The 16,170-nt window shown below is 33.3% G+C and overlaps 1 protein-coding gene across 3 annotated transcripts in view; it reads right to left on the bottom strand.

Moving 5' to 3' along the window:
- The window catches only part of COL11A1 (collagen type XI alpha 1 chain), a 225,292-nt gene that overhangs the window by 147,392 nt on the left and 61,730 nt on the right, over positions 1-16,170 (bottom strand). For 2 of the 3 annotated variants that reach the window (XR_015161606.1, XM_086394454.1), the window contains exons 5-9: positions 9,819-9,947; positions 4,252-4,368; positions 3,556-3,645; positions 1,353-1,607; positions 581-643 (exon numbers count right to left, since the gene is read on the bottom strand). Coding sequence is in view for 2 of the 3 variants with exons in the window: in XM_086394454.1 (XP_086250580.1) it covers positions 581-643; positions 1,353-1,607; positions 3,556-3,645; positions 4,252-4,368; positions 9,819-9,947 (654 nt within the window). In the remaining variant the exon portion in view is untranslated. Of the gene's footprint in view, positions 1-580; positions 644-1,352; positions 1,608-3,555; positions 3,646-3,833; positions 3,987-4,251; positions 4,369-9,818; positions 9,948-16,170 lie in introns of all 3 variants that reach the window. The other variant, XM_086394456.1, reaches the window with a different exon arrangement.

Below are 16,170 nucleotides of genomic sequence, written 5' to 3' on the forward strand. Positions count from 1 at the left end.
CCAATAAGAATTTGCTTCTTACCAATATCTTGAGTGGTAGTAGCATTAATATAAATCAGAAAAATCACTTTTCTTCCAATAGAAGAAAAGGAGGCAAATTTTAAAAAGGATGTTTTCATATAATTATATGATGTGATTTGGATATGAAACAAATAAGTACTATGTTAAATAATATATTTCTAATTATGTCAAGTCACAGCACTTAGAGGAAAATTACTGAATTGGAAAATAGAAGAGACGAATTCAGGTCATAGATCAACTATCAAACATTTGAACCTTAGGAAAATTCCTTAAATCCTTTAGATCTTAAGTCTCTTAGTTATACAAGGAAAGAATTAGATTAAAAGAGTGTCAGCTATTTTCAAATTCTAAAATTCTCTCTCTCTCTGGTTTTGTATTTATTGAAATTCTACTTGCCAGAACTGGTTTTACTAACTCGCTTACTTGTGGCATTATAAATGTTTAGACATATAGAATTTTCAGTGGTACTACATGAACATGCGTAATGATTTACAGCAGTGATAGCTCATGATACAAATCAGTGTACCAACCTTTACAACGTATTCACACCAGTACTTACAGGTTCAACTACTGCTGGTTCTCCTTTCTGTCCTTTTTCTCCATATGCACCATGGCCATTTATCTGTTGAGTGAAAAATTCAAGCAGCCTGTCTTTAAGTAAATAAGGCTATTTAAGTATTTTTAAAAAGGTTATTTAATCATATAAGTGCATTTAAACAATCTATTAAATACACTTTTTAACATAGAAACCAATTAAAGTTTTAAATACTGAAAATATACAAAGGAAAACACAATGAACATTAATGCTAAATCTTGAGTGAGATTGAACAATTGCTTCTTAAAGACATATTATACAAAGATAATGGTATCTGTTGACCTTAGTTATTATTCCAAGGCAATAAACAAAAAGCGTCTTCAAATTAAGATCAAAATAACAGAAGTGGTAGGAAGAAATTAGTAAAGAGGTTCAAAAGTTTAAATACTAATAATTATAACAATAAAATGATAATTAATATGGTGGATTACTGAACTTCACCAGATAAGAAAGGTCAATTAAGCTGTTTAAAAGTTAGAAAATAGTCTTGCTATCCAGAATGACAATGACTGATTTAATCTTATCAGTGCTATTAGATTATTCTTTCAAAAGAAGACTCCAGTAGTGTGGCCTGAGATCTCCATGAGGAAGAATCTATCAAGGTGTCCTAGTAGTGATCAACATTCATGATTTATATAAGAACAATCTATATTTTAAACCTGAAAAGACATCAAGATGAACATGAAAATACACCAGAAATAAGACATACAATGACACAGAGCATAATCTGACTTACACTTGTTTCTGTGATATCTGTTTCTGCTGGAACACCTGGACCAAATTCTTCATTAGTGGGACTTGTTGGTTTATCTTCATATTCCTTATATTCATAAAAATCATATTCGCCTAAATCTCCATCTACCAGAAGATCAGAGTCCCTGCCGTCTATTTGTTTGTTTTCATATAGCATATCCTCAGAATTTTTCCTCTGGGAATCATAATCCTCTCCAGTTAGATATTCTTCAGTAAATACTTCTTCAACTGGATTTGGCTATTGATTTATGTTGTAAGGAATTGGAGAAATGAAGTTTACTGTTAGTAAAGCAAAGTAAGCATTTGCAAATACAGTTTGATGGCATGTGATGGGAAGTGGTTTGAGTACTACTCAAGCAAGTCTGAAGGCTGGGAAAGATAGCCTTTAACATCATTGAAAGGAATATTTTTGTACATTGGAATGCACAAGAAAATATTGCTTTCAAAGCACCTTTGTCAATAAACTGCAAATATTCACATAGATTCAACATGTGTATTTGCTTGTTCATTGGGAAAAGCTTGTTATGCAATTTGATATCTACTTTATAATTTGACTCAAATAATATATATATGCAATATTTAGTTAAAGCTTAACTTAATTTTCAGATCTCAAAGAATCTCATACTGAAATATAATTTCTATCAGGAAAGCTATGTAAGTTTGACTCTCAATCCAAAAGTAAAATATTAATGCCAATATTGAGATTTATCATTGCAATATTTACTCCAAGCTCCAAGTATTTAGTGAGCATTATATCACAAAGAGTTCTTTAAAGCAAATATAAATTATAGTCCTCAGAATTCAATACAATTAAATAGATCACTATATAGTCTCATAAAGAGTATGAGCCTATTCACTTAAAAGTAAAAATTATATCAAGATTCTAATGTGATATATCAAAACTACTCACAGAGATATAGAAAAATAACACTAGTATAATTTCCTTTTTATAAATAAGTCCTCATTAATAGCATAAATCTGAATAACATTCATTAGGTAATTTTTGGTCATGCTATGATTTTGATGAAGTTCAGATCAAATAATGTATCTTGCTACTTTTAAATTTCATCTTGAAATAACTTGTTTGCTATGACATAGGGAATCTAGATAATAGAATAATACTTAATAATAAGTATGTTACATGAAGTCATGTGAATGAAAAAAGTGGTTAATGATTAATTCAGCAATTGTTAACTAAAATAAAATGTCCAATAACCATAATATTTTGTATTCTTAGACAATGAGGACATACTATCATTACAGAGTACATATTATCCAGAATCAGAATAGTACTATGCTCACAGTTCTGAGATAAAAAGTTGAAAGAATTTGAGCATATAAATAAACATCTTAACCATTTTTGGAAAATGATAAGCTTGATTAATTTGGATTATCTTGGACAAGATTTGGACTTAAAATCTGTTTTTACCCTAAAATATTATTCTAAAATATGTGTTTTCATGTAAAGTCCCACTGGGACACATGTGATGTCAAATTTTTATTAATTTAAATGATTCAGTTAATCCTCATACCAGGTGTGAAGAAATTTAACAAAGTTAAACTGAATTGTATACTTATTTTCTCATAATTGGAATATACACATAATATGAAATTCAGGAAGATTGTTCTAATTTGTACCTGAATATACTTAAATATTTTCATAGAAAGGACTGGGAAAAGTTAAGATATATTATTTTAGCCATATTAAGTTTGAAAATGTAAACAGACATTAAAATCAAGTAAGACTATATTTTATCAAAATATTTGTGTCATAAAAATGCATGATTATTGGTCAGATGGGGTAAATTTTAATTGTATCATTTGATGATACAATTTTTTTTTTGGAGGATTTTCCTCCTCACAGTAAGGTCATGTTGTGAGTAACCTTAATCACATTTTGAGAAGCTTGCTCTATCCCAGGAGCAATAAAAAAAGATGGCAGCCAATTCAGTTTGATCAATTTAGCATTTGCATGAAGCAGAGTCATGCAAACCTGAATTGGGATTAATTTTAAATGAACTGTTTTTAGTAATAGTGAGCCAGTGCTATTGTTTCTCTTACTTCGTAAAGGAATGAAAACATCAAGTTTTTCAGAGGTTATAGATTCTTCCAGAGTAAAATATATCAAGGAATACTGCACATTTAAAAAATTTGAACTGCGATTTAATGCTGTCTATGAGCATTACCTCATTTGATCCAGATACACTCCTAGGAGCTTCCGTCTGGTAACTTTCTGTCCCATAGTTGTATTCTTGAAAATCATCAACAATATTTGCCTAATAGTGAATTCAAAAGAAAAGTAATTAGTAAAAATGTTAAGGTAATCCAAAATCTATGGAAAGCATAATTAATTAGGATATTGTATTAGCCAAATGAATATTTATCTAGTTGGGTTAGGAATGACTCATCATCAGAGATCTTCCAGCTTATCTAGGAGAGATCTTGATTGCTTTTTCTTTGCTACCTTTACCCCTAGCTTGGCCATTGCTGCTGCTTGATAAGTTTTCTTCTTCTTGGATGCAAATTTTTCAGATTTAGGGGGTGTAAACTTTTTGGACTTTTTCTTTGAATTAGTGGCCACTGTCTTCATCTTCATTTTGAAACTGAATTTCTTTTTCTGTAAAATGTGGTGAAAGATGGAATGGAAAACATAAATAAAATGAAAAGGGAAATGAAGAGCATGGATGAAAGGAAGAATAAGCAAACCAAACCAAACATCATTCCTTCAGGACAGCTACTACTGTCAAATAAAAATCAGTTATTGGGTCACAGAAATGAGATGAATGAAAGACCGACGATAAGTCTGAGGAACAGTGGACATAAGGAACCACAGGTTGACAAACACCAGGACACCACACACAAAGGTTCTACTTTGCTTTTACCTCAGTTTGTGCTATTGTCTCCTCAGTTACAGTGGGTGTCTCTGTTACACTCTCAGCCTCTTTATATTCTGCTTCCCCATACTCATAGTCATATTCCATTATATCCTCAGGTGCATACTACATCGCAAAGGAAAAAATATCAGGCAATTTTGTTAGTTGCTGGTAATACTATTAACAAAAAGGGAATCATGTTCTTAACTTTTACTGGCAAAGTTAAGAGACAAGGAAATACTGTTATCTAAATATTACTTGTGTTACAAGAAGTAATACTATCATATACAGAGTATAATAAAAAACTGACAAAGCAGGTTTTCTAAGAGCAGAACAGTGGTTAGGAGTGTGAGGAAATTAAAAGTTTAGAATATTAATTCAAACTTTTAATTCTTAATATTAATTCAAACATAGCAGTTACATACTTGGACATAGTTGTTCATAGTTGTTAAATATTCATGTTAATTTTAATTTGTAAAAACTACTACACAAACCTCTTTTATTTATAGCAATTTCAATGGGTACTTTTTTTTTCCATTGAACTGCATGTTTAAAAATAGTCTTCCCAAGTATGAAGGAATTTTCAAATGAGTTGTGGGATGGAAAGGGGAGAGGAAGGAAAGGGAACAGAAGGAACATGAAATGATTCTATATTCTATTTGGAATAATAGAACCAATGGGAAAAAAATCTAAAATCTATTCAGAAATAACTAATTTGTTATAAAATTAAGATCAAAATGAGCACAGTTGTGAACCATTAAAAGATTCAAAATTAGATCTGTTTATATTTAACCCACTGTATCAATTTTTACAAATATTGTGTTTTTTCTATTGAAAAAGAGCATAACACTTGGGTATCTTAAAACATGTAAATGTAACTCAAATTGAAAGATGGAATACTAGATTGTTTTTTATTAAAAAAATTAAGAGAGAAAAGTATGTTTCTCAATAAAGGGATGAGAGAAACAATTAATACTTAATTATGAGGAAAACATGTTCACCTTCAAAGCCAAATATCTCTACTGAAATTTTAATCTTAAACATATATTATTGGTTTTAATCAAAGTAACTCTAAATCTACTAAGGTCATATATAACAAAAATATTTATTAAGCAGCAAATCAATAAGCTAAAATGCTAATATATATGTATATATTATTTATAATATCTTTATGTATACATATACATACATTTGTGTATGTGTATATACATGTATTATGTTTAGTATATTTATGTATATATATACTTAGGTACATATATACATATGGTGTGCATGTATACACACACACATATATGCCAAAAGAAGTCTATTTGGAAATCCCTAAGTATTTGGTAAAATTTCAATTATAACCCAAGTGGACCTCTCTTGGCCTTTTAAAATTGCCAATGGTTCCCTTTCAATGCACCAGAAAAATAACTCTTCACATCATGTCTTTTAGAGACTTGTGATCACTGGACCTTCTAATAAGCGGTCTTAGCTATAGCAATGCAAATGAAGGCAAATTTCATAAAGACATATAATGAAACGTATTACAAACCAATTGCAAAAAGGATTGTAAAGCCAAGAAGGATTGTAAAAATAGACAATTTAAATGCATCTTAAATGCATCTTGAATGAAGTCTGATATTCAAAATAGCCAGTTACCTTTACTATCTTTATATCATGTTTTTCTTTTTTTTCCTTATAGGAGGAAACCTGTTCTAATCTCCATAATTCTCTCTTCTGTTTTAACTTTTTCCACATGGACTAGCTGTGGTGGTGGAATAATGAAGGAGGTAATGTGCTCACTACCTTAGGCATGAACGCACATGCTTTTCTTAGAGCCATCCAGAAGTCAGTGAAAAGAATCATTGCTTTGGCGGATTCATTTCGATATTTTGCAAAACTAACACAATATCGTAAAGTTTAAAAATAAAAAAAAAAACAAAAGAACCATTGCTTCTGTCCTCCTTATTTCTTTAAACAACATCCCCTCTGGTGGGTATTGACCCATGTAGGAATTTGCTGGTCTACATGTAGCTTTACAATCTACTTTTGGAAATAATTCTCCCTTTTTACTGCAGAATTTTGTGATGCCTCAAAGACAGGTAAAGAAGAGAGAACTAGTTATAATTAATCAAATGAATATGAGCAAAAAAATGTGCAGTGATAGAATTTCACCTATGATTTGGGAGTTGCCTAGCCTAAGTTAAAACATTTGAGGAGAAAGGGAGTTTTTCTGGACATTTTGTTAAGTCTTTTCTTATTCAAGTTGTTAGAAAAATAGTGGCATCAGCAAATATGTGTGCATCTATGAGAACTAGGATATCTGGTAAATATTAAGTGCAAAATATTAAAGGTAATAAATTTCTTTATAAAACAGTGTTTTCCTCTTGCTGCTTCTTCCTTTTCATGTTTTATACTGATATGAAAAATAAGAATGTTAATTCCCTACTGTACATAGGACATTGCAATCTGTGCTGTATTCAATATATTAAGAAAGAACCATATGCAGATTTAACATCCAATTTTCTAATTAAGATAGAAGGATTATTTAACATGGTGGAAAAATTCCCAAACCACCATAATTTTAATATTGGTTACTTCGCTATATAAATGGTATTGCAGAGGTTCAAGTTGAATAATAGTTTCATATTAAGACTATATTTAAATCTATCATTTTACATTTCACTCTGATTATGATGCAATGATGCATAAAACACATAAAAATTGAATCTTAAGAATGAATTAAAATATGCTCTTTAGAAGATATGAACCATACAAAATCACAAGTTGAAGAAAACATACTTGAGTTAATTTATAAAATAAATTGACATATTTATTAATCCAAATCAGAATGATAATATATGATTGTCACAAATTTATTAATGGAAAATTAAGCAATATAAAGTACAACATGTATGTTTGATGCTCTATTTTGCACTATACGTTCTTTATTCATTGGTAACATTACATTTGTATTTTGCATAGGCAAAATATCTGCTGTACAATTATTAAAATGCATACTTGTAATATAATGATACATAAATGGCTATAGTTCAAAAGTAATATAAGGGTGGCTTACAATTCTATTAACCAGGTGTTTTTCATACTAGTAAAAAAGATGTTTATCACTGAAATATCAATGTAATTTAGCATTGTTTGGGAAAAGTGAGAGCTAATTCTTCAAAAAAATTTTTCAAGATGACATATTCAATATAGAAGCTAAGAAATGCTATTACTGGATCACCCAACAAGATTTTCATGCAGTCCTTATCATAGCAGTGCATTCTTTTCCTCATCAGATGCTTCTAGTAGAAACAAATTTGACTTACCAGCAGAATGTTAAATTTATGAATCAACAACTAAAGTAAAAAATGGAACACCTACTTTTTAATGAATTTAAGATAAAAATGGTTAAAAATATTATTTTGCCTTAAAATAACTCAGCTTACCTGACATAATAGCATTAAAACATGGGAATAAAACAGCTCAAGGTGATATAATAAGAATGCATACCTTCATTCTTCCAAAAATCAGAGCCATATCTGTTGCTAAAAAGGACAAGTCTTATCTTTCTTAAAACAGGAGCAAAATATTAATAAATCTCATCTGTCTTAAACATATATACTAAATGTTATAAATTTTAATATTGAGCCCCACATAGTGTCTAAGATATAAAAATACTAAACCTGAATATATTAGAATGTTTTAATAAATCATGAGGGAATAAAAAGAATGAAGCACTTGAGAACTGGGAGACAAGCAAACACAAATATCCAAGTAATTTCTCTTTTATTTTCTCATATTTGCTTTCCTTTTAGCTTCTTAAAGCTTTATTCTGTTTCAAAAAAAACATTAATATTAAATTATGGAAAAAGTCAGTGCAACAGAATTCACTAACATACCTTAAAAAGAAAAGTAATGTCAAAAATTAATAAAACACAAATGTAATTCACATGCAGAAATAACAGCAAACTAAAATTAAGAGATAAGATATTAACCTTCTCTAAATAGTAAAACTCAAAAGATTGTACTTCATAGTATTTTAAAAGTCAAGAAGAAAGCTATTTGAGTTACTTTCAAAGATAAGGATAATCTTGATGTTTATAAACTTCCACCCCATCTTCTAAAATTTTAAACTCTTCCCACCTTAAGAAATACAGTTTTGCAGCCAACTAAAGACTCAACTCCTTCCAGAATTTGCTTTTTAATTTCCAGAAAATCCACATTAACAAATTTTACCTAAAAATTTGCATAAAAGGTACACTGTGCTATATTTTTTTTCTTTGGGATATTCAAGTCTGACAAAATGGCTATGGCTAACTTAAATGTACATATTTTTTATCTGAGAGAGAATAGAGTCAAATTTCATTATGGTGAATTTTCTTGCAAAAATAGCCTGGAAAAATGGTTTCACACCAGAGTTTCAAATAAAGTAATGCACTATTAATCAAAGTATATGAACATTTAGTTACTGCAATCAGTTCATACTGCTTTTCATTCCATTGCTGTTTGTATCAAGTCTTGTGCAAGAAAAGGAAAACTTACACATCATTGTAGCATAACCTTGTAAGAAATGGAAAAAAAAAGTCTTTAAATATTCAGCACAGCCTGAAAACTTTAAGATAGCACTAACATCCCTTTTTCATCTGCTGCTGCTGCTGCTGCTAAGTCGTGTCTGACTCTGTGCGACCCCATAGACCGCAGCCCTCCAGGCTATGCTGTCCCTGGGATTCTCCAAGCAAGAACATTGGAGTGGGTTGCCATTTCCCTCTCCGATGCATGAAAGTGAAAAGTGAAAGTGAAGTCGCTCAGTCGTGTTCAACTCTTAGTGACCCCATGGACTGCAGCCTACCAGGCTCCTCCGTCCATGGGATTTTCCAGGCAAGAGCACTGGAGTGGGGTGCCATTGCGATCAACAGGAATTGCTAAAGGCTTGAAGATATGGCAAGTACACTAGAAAATATTATCCTTGTCTTGAGGCTGCCTTAATTATAAAAGTAACAAGAAAAAAATAAGTGTTGGAGAAATTATCTCTTTTCTCATCTCCCCCTAGGTAAAATATCCTCCTCTACAAACTATATCGGAGTAGGCAGTGGCACCCCACTCCAGGACTCTTGCCTGGAAAATCCCATGGACAGAGGAGCCTGGGAGGCTGCAGTCCATGGGGTCGCTAAGAGTCAGACATGACTGAGCACCTTCACTTTCACTTTTCACTTCCACGCATGGGAGAAGGAAATGGCAACCCACTCCAGTGTTCTTTCCTGGAGAATCCCAGGGATGGGGGAGCCTGGTGGGCTGCCATCTATGGGGTCGCACAGAGTCGGGCACGACTGAAGTGACTTAGCAGCAGCAACACACTATATAAGGGAACTATCTCTATTTCTAAGAAATTAAGTAACAAAATACTTAATATTGAAACAAACATCAAAAATCTTCAAATTAGATCTTTGAAATATTAGTGAAAGAGTGAGTGTTAGTCACTCATTAAAACACTATTAAATAAAAGATATAGTTTAATTAAAAGTGAATAAACAGAGATACAACTTGAAACTGCAAACTATGTCATTACCATGGGAATGAGAAAACCTCACCTCGTCGACCTGGGGTTCCTGAGCCTGAGCAGCCTCGGGAGCTGAGGAATCACAGTCTGGACTGTAATGCTCACAGTAGTCATATGCTGCTTTGGGGTCACCTATGATCAACAATTGCTGGATGTCCCCCTGCCAAGAAACAAACATGGTTACTTAGCATATTCGAATACACACACATCCAGAGCAAGATTTACCCAAGACATAGTGTTTTTCATTTTCAAATATCTGAGAAGAAAAATCACTTACATTTCAATGTTGAAAGCAGTCTTATAGGATTGAGTGAGAAATTCACAACTATTTAACAAATCAGATCTTAATATATTCCAATAAAATTAATGAAAAATAAATTTTAAAAAATTAAAATGTAATAAAATAAAAATTAGAAATAATAGTAGGGTTAGCTAAAGAGTTTTAGTTTCAGGACATTCTGGAAGCTGTATGAACAAGAGGAAAATAAAATATTTTGCTCTTGAAGTCATCTGAATATTTCCACATAGGTCTAATTCAACATGAAGCTAGTTTGATATAAATCTATGGGTCATGATCATATTAATTCAGAATTATGCCCAGGCATGGGAAAATGTCTGGGTTAATATCCATTTGACTTGGTAATTCAAGTTTCTGTAAGTTTGAGAACATGAGTCTGATTCACAAAACTCCTGATTTCATTTTTAATAATTTCCCAGTTATTACAGCTTTCTCTACATCTGACTAGCATAGGTTATTTACAGCCTGATGAAAATTTTAGACATCTCTAAAACTGAGTACTAGGAAAGAATTCACAGCACTTTTATGCCACAGCATTCATTTATTCATCAACTAATGTGGATTGAAAAGGTACAATACACAAGACATTGAACATAGTATCATGTGAGGTGCAAACATGAACTTGATAGAATCTTTGCCCTTGGAGAGTGTAATATAATGGTTAAGAGTTAAAACTGTAATAAAACGCAGAGTAAAATTTATAACTTAAAAGATACAAGCAAACTCATGTGAAAAGTACCCAGAAAAGAGTATAAATTATTTAATTCTGGCCCACAAATTTTCATTAAATACCATGGTTACTATCTGTAGTGTGGTAGTTAATTCTATTTGCATTGCTTTCTTCTGTCTAAAAAGCACTCTATATTCTTACTCTTAAAATTAGCATTTATTTTAATGGCTGAAAAATCCATATTTTCATCTCTATCACATTATTGAGATAAAATTTATATACAGAATTTATTCTTTTGAAGTGTACAATTCAGTGTTTTTAGTTCATTCACAGGGTTTTCCAACCATCACCAATATCTAATTTTAAGAAACTGTCATCACCTCTGAAAGAAACACCACAACCAATGACATTCACTGCTTATTTCATACATCACGAAGCCTTCTGTGACTAGCTTTTTTTATTTATCATGTCTTCAAATAAATGGACTCATTATTATGTCTTTGTTGCTCTGCTTGATGGTGTCCCACAGGTCTTTTATACTCTATAAACTTTATTTCAAGTTTATTCTTTCTTTTCTTCATACTGAGGAATCTCCATTGATTTTCAACTCCAGATATGTTTTATTCTTTTAAAAGAAATCCAACTGTTATTTATCTCTATTTGATAAAACATCATTTCCATATTGTCATTTAGTTCTTATGCTGTGGTTTCCTTTAGCTGTTTCTTTTTTTTTTTTTACATACTCATACCTGCTGACTTAGAGTCTTTGGTAAGCCCAATATCTGTCATGTCTTCAAGGACATAGATTTGCTTTTCCTTTGTATGGGACATAATTTTCTGATTCTTTGCCTGTCTCATAATTTTTTCTTGACAATTGCATATTTTAAATATCACCTTTGGAAACCGTATTCCATTATGCCTTCCCCTCAATGCTTGATATTTCTTTTTGCAGTTATTTTTGCTGCTTGTTTAGTGATCTTTTGAAGTAATTCTATAATTCAATATTTTGTGTTTTCTGTGTCCACTGAGGACTCTACTCAACTAGGCTGCTGCTGCTAAGTCGCTTCAGTCATGTCTGACTCTGTGCGACCCCATAGATGGCAGCCCACCAGGCTCCCCCATCCCTGGGATTCTCCAGGCAAGAACACTGGAGTGGGTTGCCATTTCCTTCTCCAATGCATGAAAGTGAAAAGTGAAAGTGAAGTCTCTCAGTCGTGTCCGACTCTTAGTGACCCCATGGACTGCAGCCTCCCAGGCTCCTCCATCCATGGGATTTTCCAGGCAAGAGTACTGGAGTGGGGTGCCATTGCCTTCTCCAACTCAACTAGGCTAGTGATGAATAAATGATTGAACAGAGAGTTCCTTAAAAAACTTTCACTATTTGCCAAGAGTCTTGAGTGTGTATTTGTGTGTGAGTATGCCTTTAATATTTCAACAGTTTACAACTATGCTTTAGATCTCATTTTTTGTTATACAGATCCTAAAGCTCAGTGATATTTGAGATATTAGGGTCTCTTCAGGTCTTTTCTGAACATGCACACAGGCCTCATAGATACCCAAGATTATACAGAAGCTTTTCAGTGCCCTTCATAGATGTCTCATTTCCAGTGTTTTTCATCTTTGTCTGATCCTTGTTTGCTCAACATCCTAACATTTAAGTGAACACTGCCAAGTACTAAGATCTGCATCTAGAATGTCTCATTAGCAACAGAAAAATTACTAAAATTAAAATGTCAAAAACACACATCTGCCAATAAAATTTTCACTAACATGACATATTACAATGCTTGATAATCATTAAGATAAATTTTGTTGAATTAAGAAATTTCTCCACAGTCAGATTTAGCTATAATTCTTCAGTTACTTAGTCATTTTATTCAATCATTCATTCAGAAAGTTCTTTATAAGTGCATGTAATCTCGATGGCTCAAAGGTAAAGAATCCACCTGCAATAGAGGAGATGCAGAGACACAAGTTTGATCCCTGAGTTGGGAAGATTCCCCATGGGGTGGGGAAATGGCAACCCACTCTGCTTATTTAACGTATATGCGGAGTATATCATGCAAAAAGCCCGGCTGGATGAATCAGAAGCTGGAATCAAGATTGCCAGGAGAAAGAACAATAACCTCAGATATGCAGATGATATCACTCTATGGCAGAATGTGAGGAGGAACTAAAGATCCGCTGGATGAGAGTGAAAGAAGAGAGTGAAAATGCTGGGTTAAACCTCAATACTAAAAAGCTAAGATCATGGCATCCAGTCCCATCACTTCATGCCAAATAGAGGGGAAAAAAGTAGAAGCAGTGACAGATTTTATTTTCTTGGGCTCCAAAATCACTGCAGGGCTGACTGCAGCCAGTAACACTTGCTCCTTAGAAGGAAAGCTATGACAAAAACAAGACAGCATATTAAAAAGCAGAGACATCACTTTGCCGACAAAGGTGTGTACAGTCAAAGCTACAGTTTTTCCAGTAGTCATGTATGGATGTGAAAGTTGGACCATAAAGAAGGCTGAGCACTGAAGAACTGATGCTTTCGAACTGTGGTGCTGGAGAAGACTTCCTGAGAGTCCCTTGGACTGCAACAAGATCAGACCAGTCAGTCCTAAAGGAAATCAACCCTTAATATTCACTGGAAGTACTGATGCTGAAGCTCCACTATCTTGGCCACCTCATGCAAAGAGCTGACTCACTGGAAAAGACTCTGATGCTGGGAAAGTTTGAAGGCAAAAGGAGAAGGGTATGGTAGAGGATGAGATGGTTAGATAGCATCACCGACTCAATGGACATGAGTTTGAGCAAACTCTGGGAGATAATGAAGGTCAGGGAAGCCTGGCATGCTTCAGTCCATGGGGTCGACAAGAGTCTTATATGACCTAGCAAATGAACAACAAACAACTAGTAACAGAGAAATTTGAATTTTCTTCATTCTGCTGTTTAAAAAAAAGACATCATTCAGTACATCTTGAATACTGTCATCTTAGAGAATTAGAAATTCTAATTGTTGAACCCCAGCCTTGTCATTAATTACTCAGAATTATGCAAGTCACTTGGACTTCCCAGGCAGTGCAGTGGTAAAGAATATTCTTGCCAATAAAGGAGACTCGAGAGACATAGGTTTGACCCCTCAGTTGGGAAGATCCCCAGGAATAGGAAATGGAAACCCACTTCAATATTCTTGCCTGGAAAATTCCATGGACAGAGAAGCCTGGCGGGCTACAGTCCATGAGATCGCAAACAGTCGGACACAACTAAGCAATTAAAACTTCAAACTTAACTTACAGATAATGTAATAAACTAAATGCAGCTTTTCCTGAAACACAAAAAAGTCATCTGTTGTATGGCATATGGTATTTTTAATAGCATATTTTTTAGAATACTGGTTTTCTAAGTACTTAAATATTCTAGTTAAGGCACTCCACTTCATTAAATGGAATCCTGCCATTATTTCCACTATAAATTCTTTATTCAGGTGTTTGATATTCAGCCATAAAATATACTACTGGGAAGAAACTGGAAAATTCAGTTAAAAACCTATAGTGCTCTTTTTCCCAGAAGGTATTTTATAGTGTTTTATGGTAATCATATGACATGTTATGAGACAGTCTGTAGACAAACAAAAGCATCCTGACAGGTTGAATGAACCATAAATACTTAGATTCAATAGTCATAAAAACTTCCACAACTGGAAAAAGGTGAAGTTACCAAGTAAAATTGGCATCTGCTGCACACAACATATGAAAAAGACATCCTCCTCCTCTAACGACCCACAAAGCCAAAATTAAAGCAGAGCTGATGCAATTACCTTGCTATCTACAGCTGTGCCAACTAGGTCTGAGTCTATGCTAGAGCATTTGTCTATAGACAGGATGATCCTGGAGGAGGAAAGCAAAATAAATGTAAGAAAACTGAATAGAAATTATAAAGATATGGTTCCTCTAAATGTAACTTCCATTGCAAAAGGATTCAGACACATTTTTATCACAACAAATTATGTAAGTATTAGCGTATCCTCATTTCAAAGCTAAAATATAATGCATATATCCTAACAATTATTGTTTGTTATTTTTGGTTGTATATGCATATACATGTTGTTGTTGTTTAGTGTCTCATTTAATTTCAAAGGTTTCGAAAATTAGAAGTTTCATCTCCCCTAAGCCTAGAGTAAAGCACACGCTGCAACTGTATTCTATAAAATCAGCTAGCCTCCATATTTCCTGAAGCACATTCTTACTTCCATTACTTCCAACATGTAGCTATCTCAATGGGAATTAAAGCATTTATAAAATGCTTCTCAGGAAAATCTTAACTGTATGTTATAAGCAAATAGGAGTTAGGGTGATGAAGAAGATGGAGAGAGAAATAGCATTAAACAGAAAAAGCATCTTAAAACTTTGGATGCATGAAGCTGACAAAGTTAGAAAAGTACATACAGTGCTGTCTAGTTGGAGGGATGGCTCTATACAGTGATAGTGAGTACTGAAGATTGAGGTATAAAAGATAAAGATAGAAAGAAAACAAAACAAACAAAAAAACACTAAGGGAGGAACCAATTTAAGAAGGGTTTTGTGTGTCAGCTGAAATCTAAACATTACAGAGTGTTGTTCAAAGACTGTGAACCATGGAGTAAACTGATCAATGCTGCATTTTAACAAAACTGCTATGACAACATGGGGGAGGCTGATTTGAAAGCAGCCAGTGTGTAAGCATAAGAATCAATAAAGAATCCATTGCAGTTAAGCATTGAGAAACTAAACTAAGGCAGCAATAGGAGGAATGGAATAAAGGATGGTGGTGGTGGTGGTTTAGTTGCTAAGTCGTGTCCAACTCTTGCGACCCCATGAACTGTAGTCCAGCAGGCTCCTCTGTCCATGGGATTTCCCAGGCAAGAATACTGGAGGGGGTTGCATTTCTTTCTCCAGGGGATCTTTCTGACCCAGAGAAAAAATCCAGTTCTCCTGCACTGCAGGCAGATTCTTTATCAACTGAGCCACCAGGGAAACCCTTATGGAATAAAATAATGATATAAAAGATATCTAGGAATAAAAGATAGATATAAAAGATAATACAGTTTATTAGAGAAAACGTGTGAAATTTGGGAACTGACTGGATGCTGACGATGGAGTGGGATGCGATATGCAAGGAGAGAAGGAGAAAGTGCATTAGAGAGTAATGGAAGGCAGTTTTTCAGTTTCTGGTATGTGCAAGAGTAGGGAGGAAAAGGCATTTGTTTGGCTGAGAAACATAATAAGAGAGAAAGATGGAGGATCAACCTTTTAAGTCTATGAAGTCAAATGATAATTAAGGATTGTTTTTAGAAAAAGGTCAGTCTTCATTTTAAGAAACTTCTCTTTAAGCTGGTTTTAGAAAAGGCAGAGAACCAGAGGTCAAATTGCCAACATCTGCTGGATCATC

Source organism: Bos grunniens, chromosome 3, assembly GCF_055505025.1.
Source record: "Bos grunniens cultivar Pamir isolate PY7600 chromosome 3, Bosgru_T2T1.0, whole genome shotgun sequence".
NCBI lineage: Eukaryota > Metazoa > Chordata > Mammalia > Artiodactyla > Bovidae > Bos > Bos grunniens.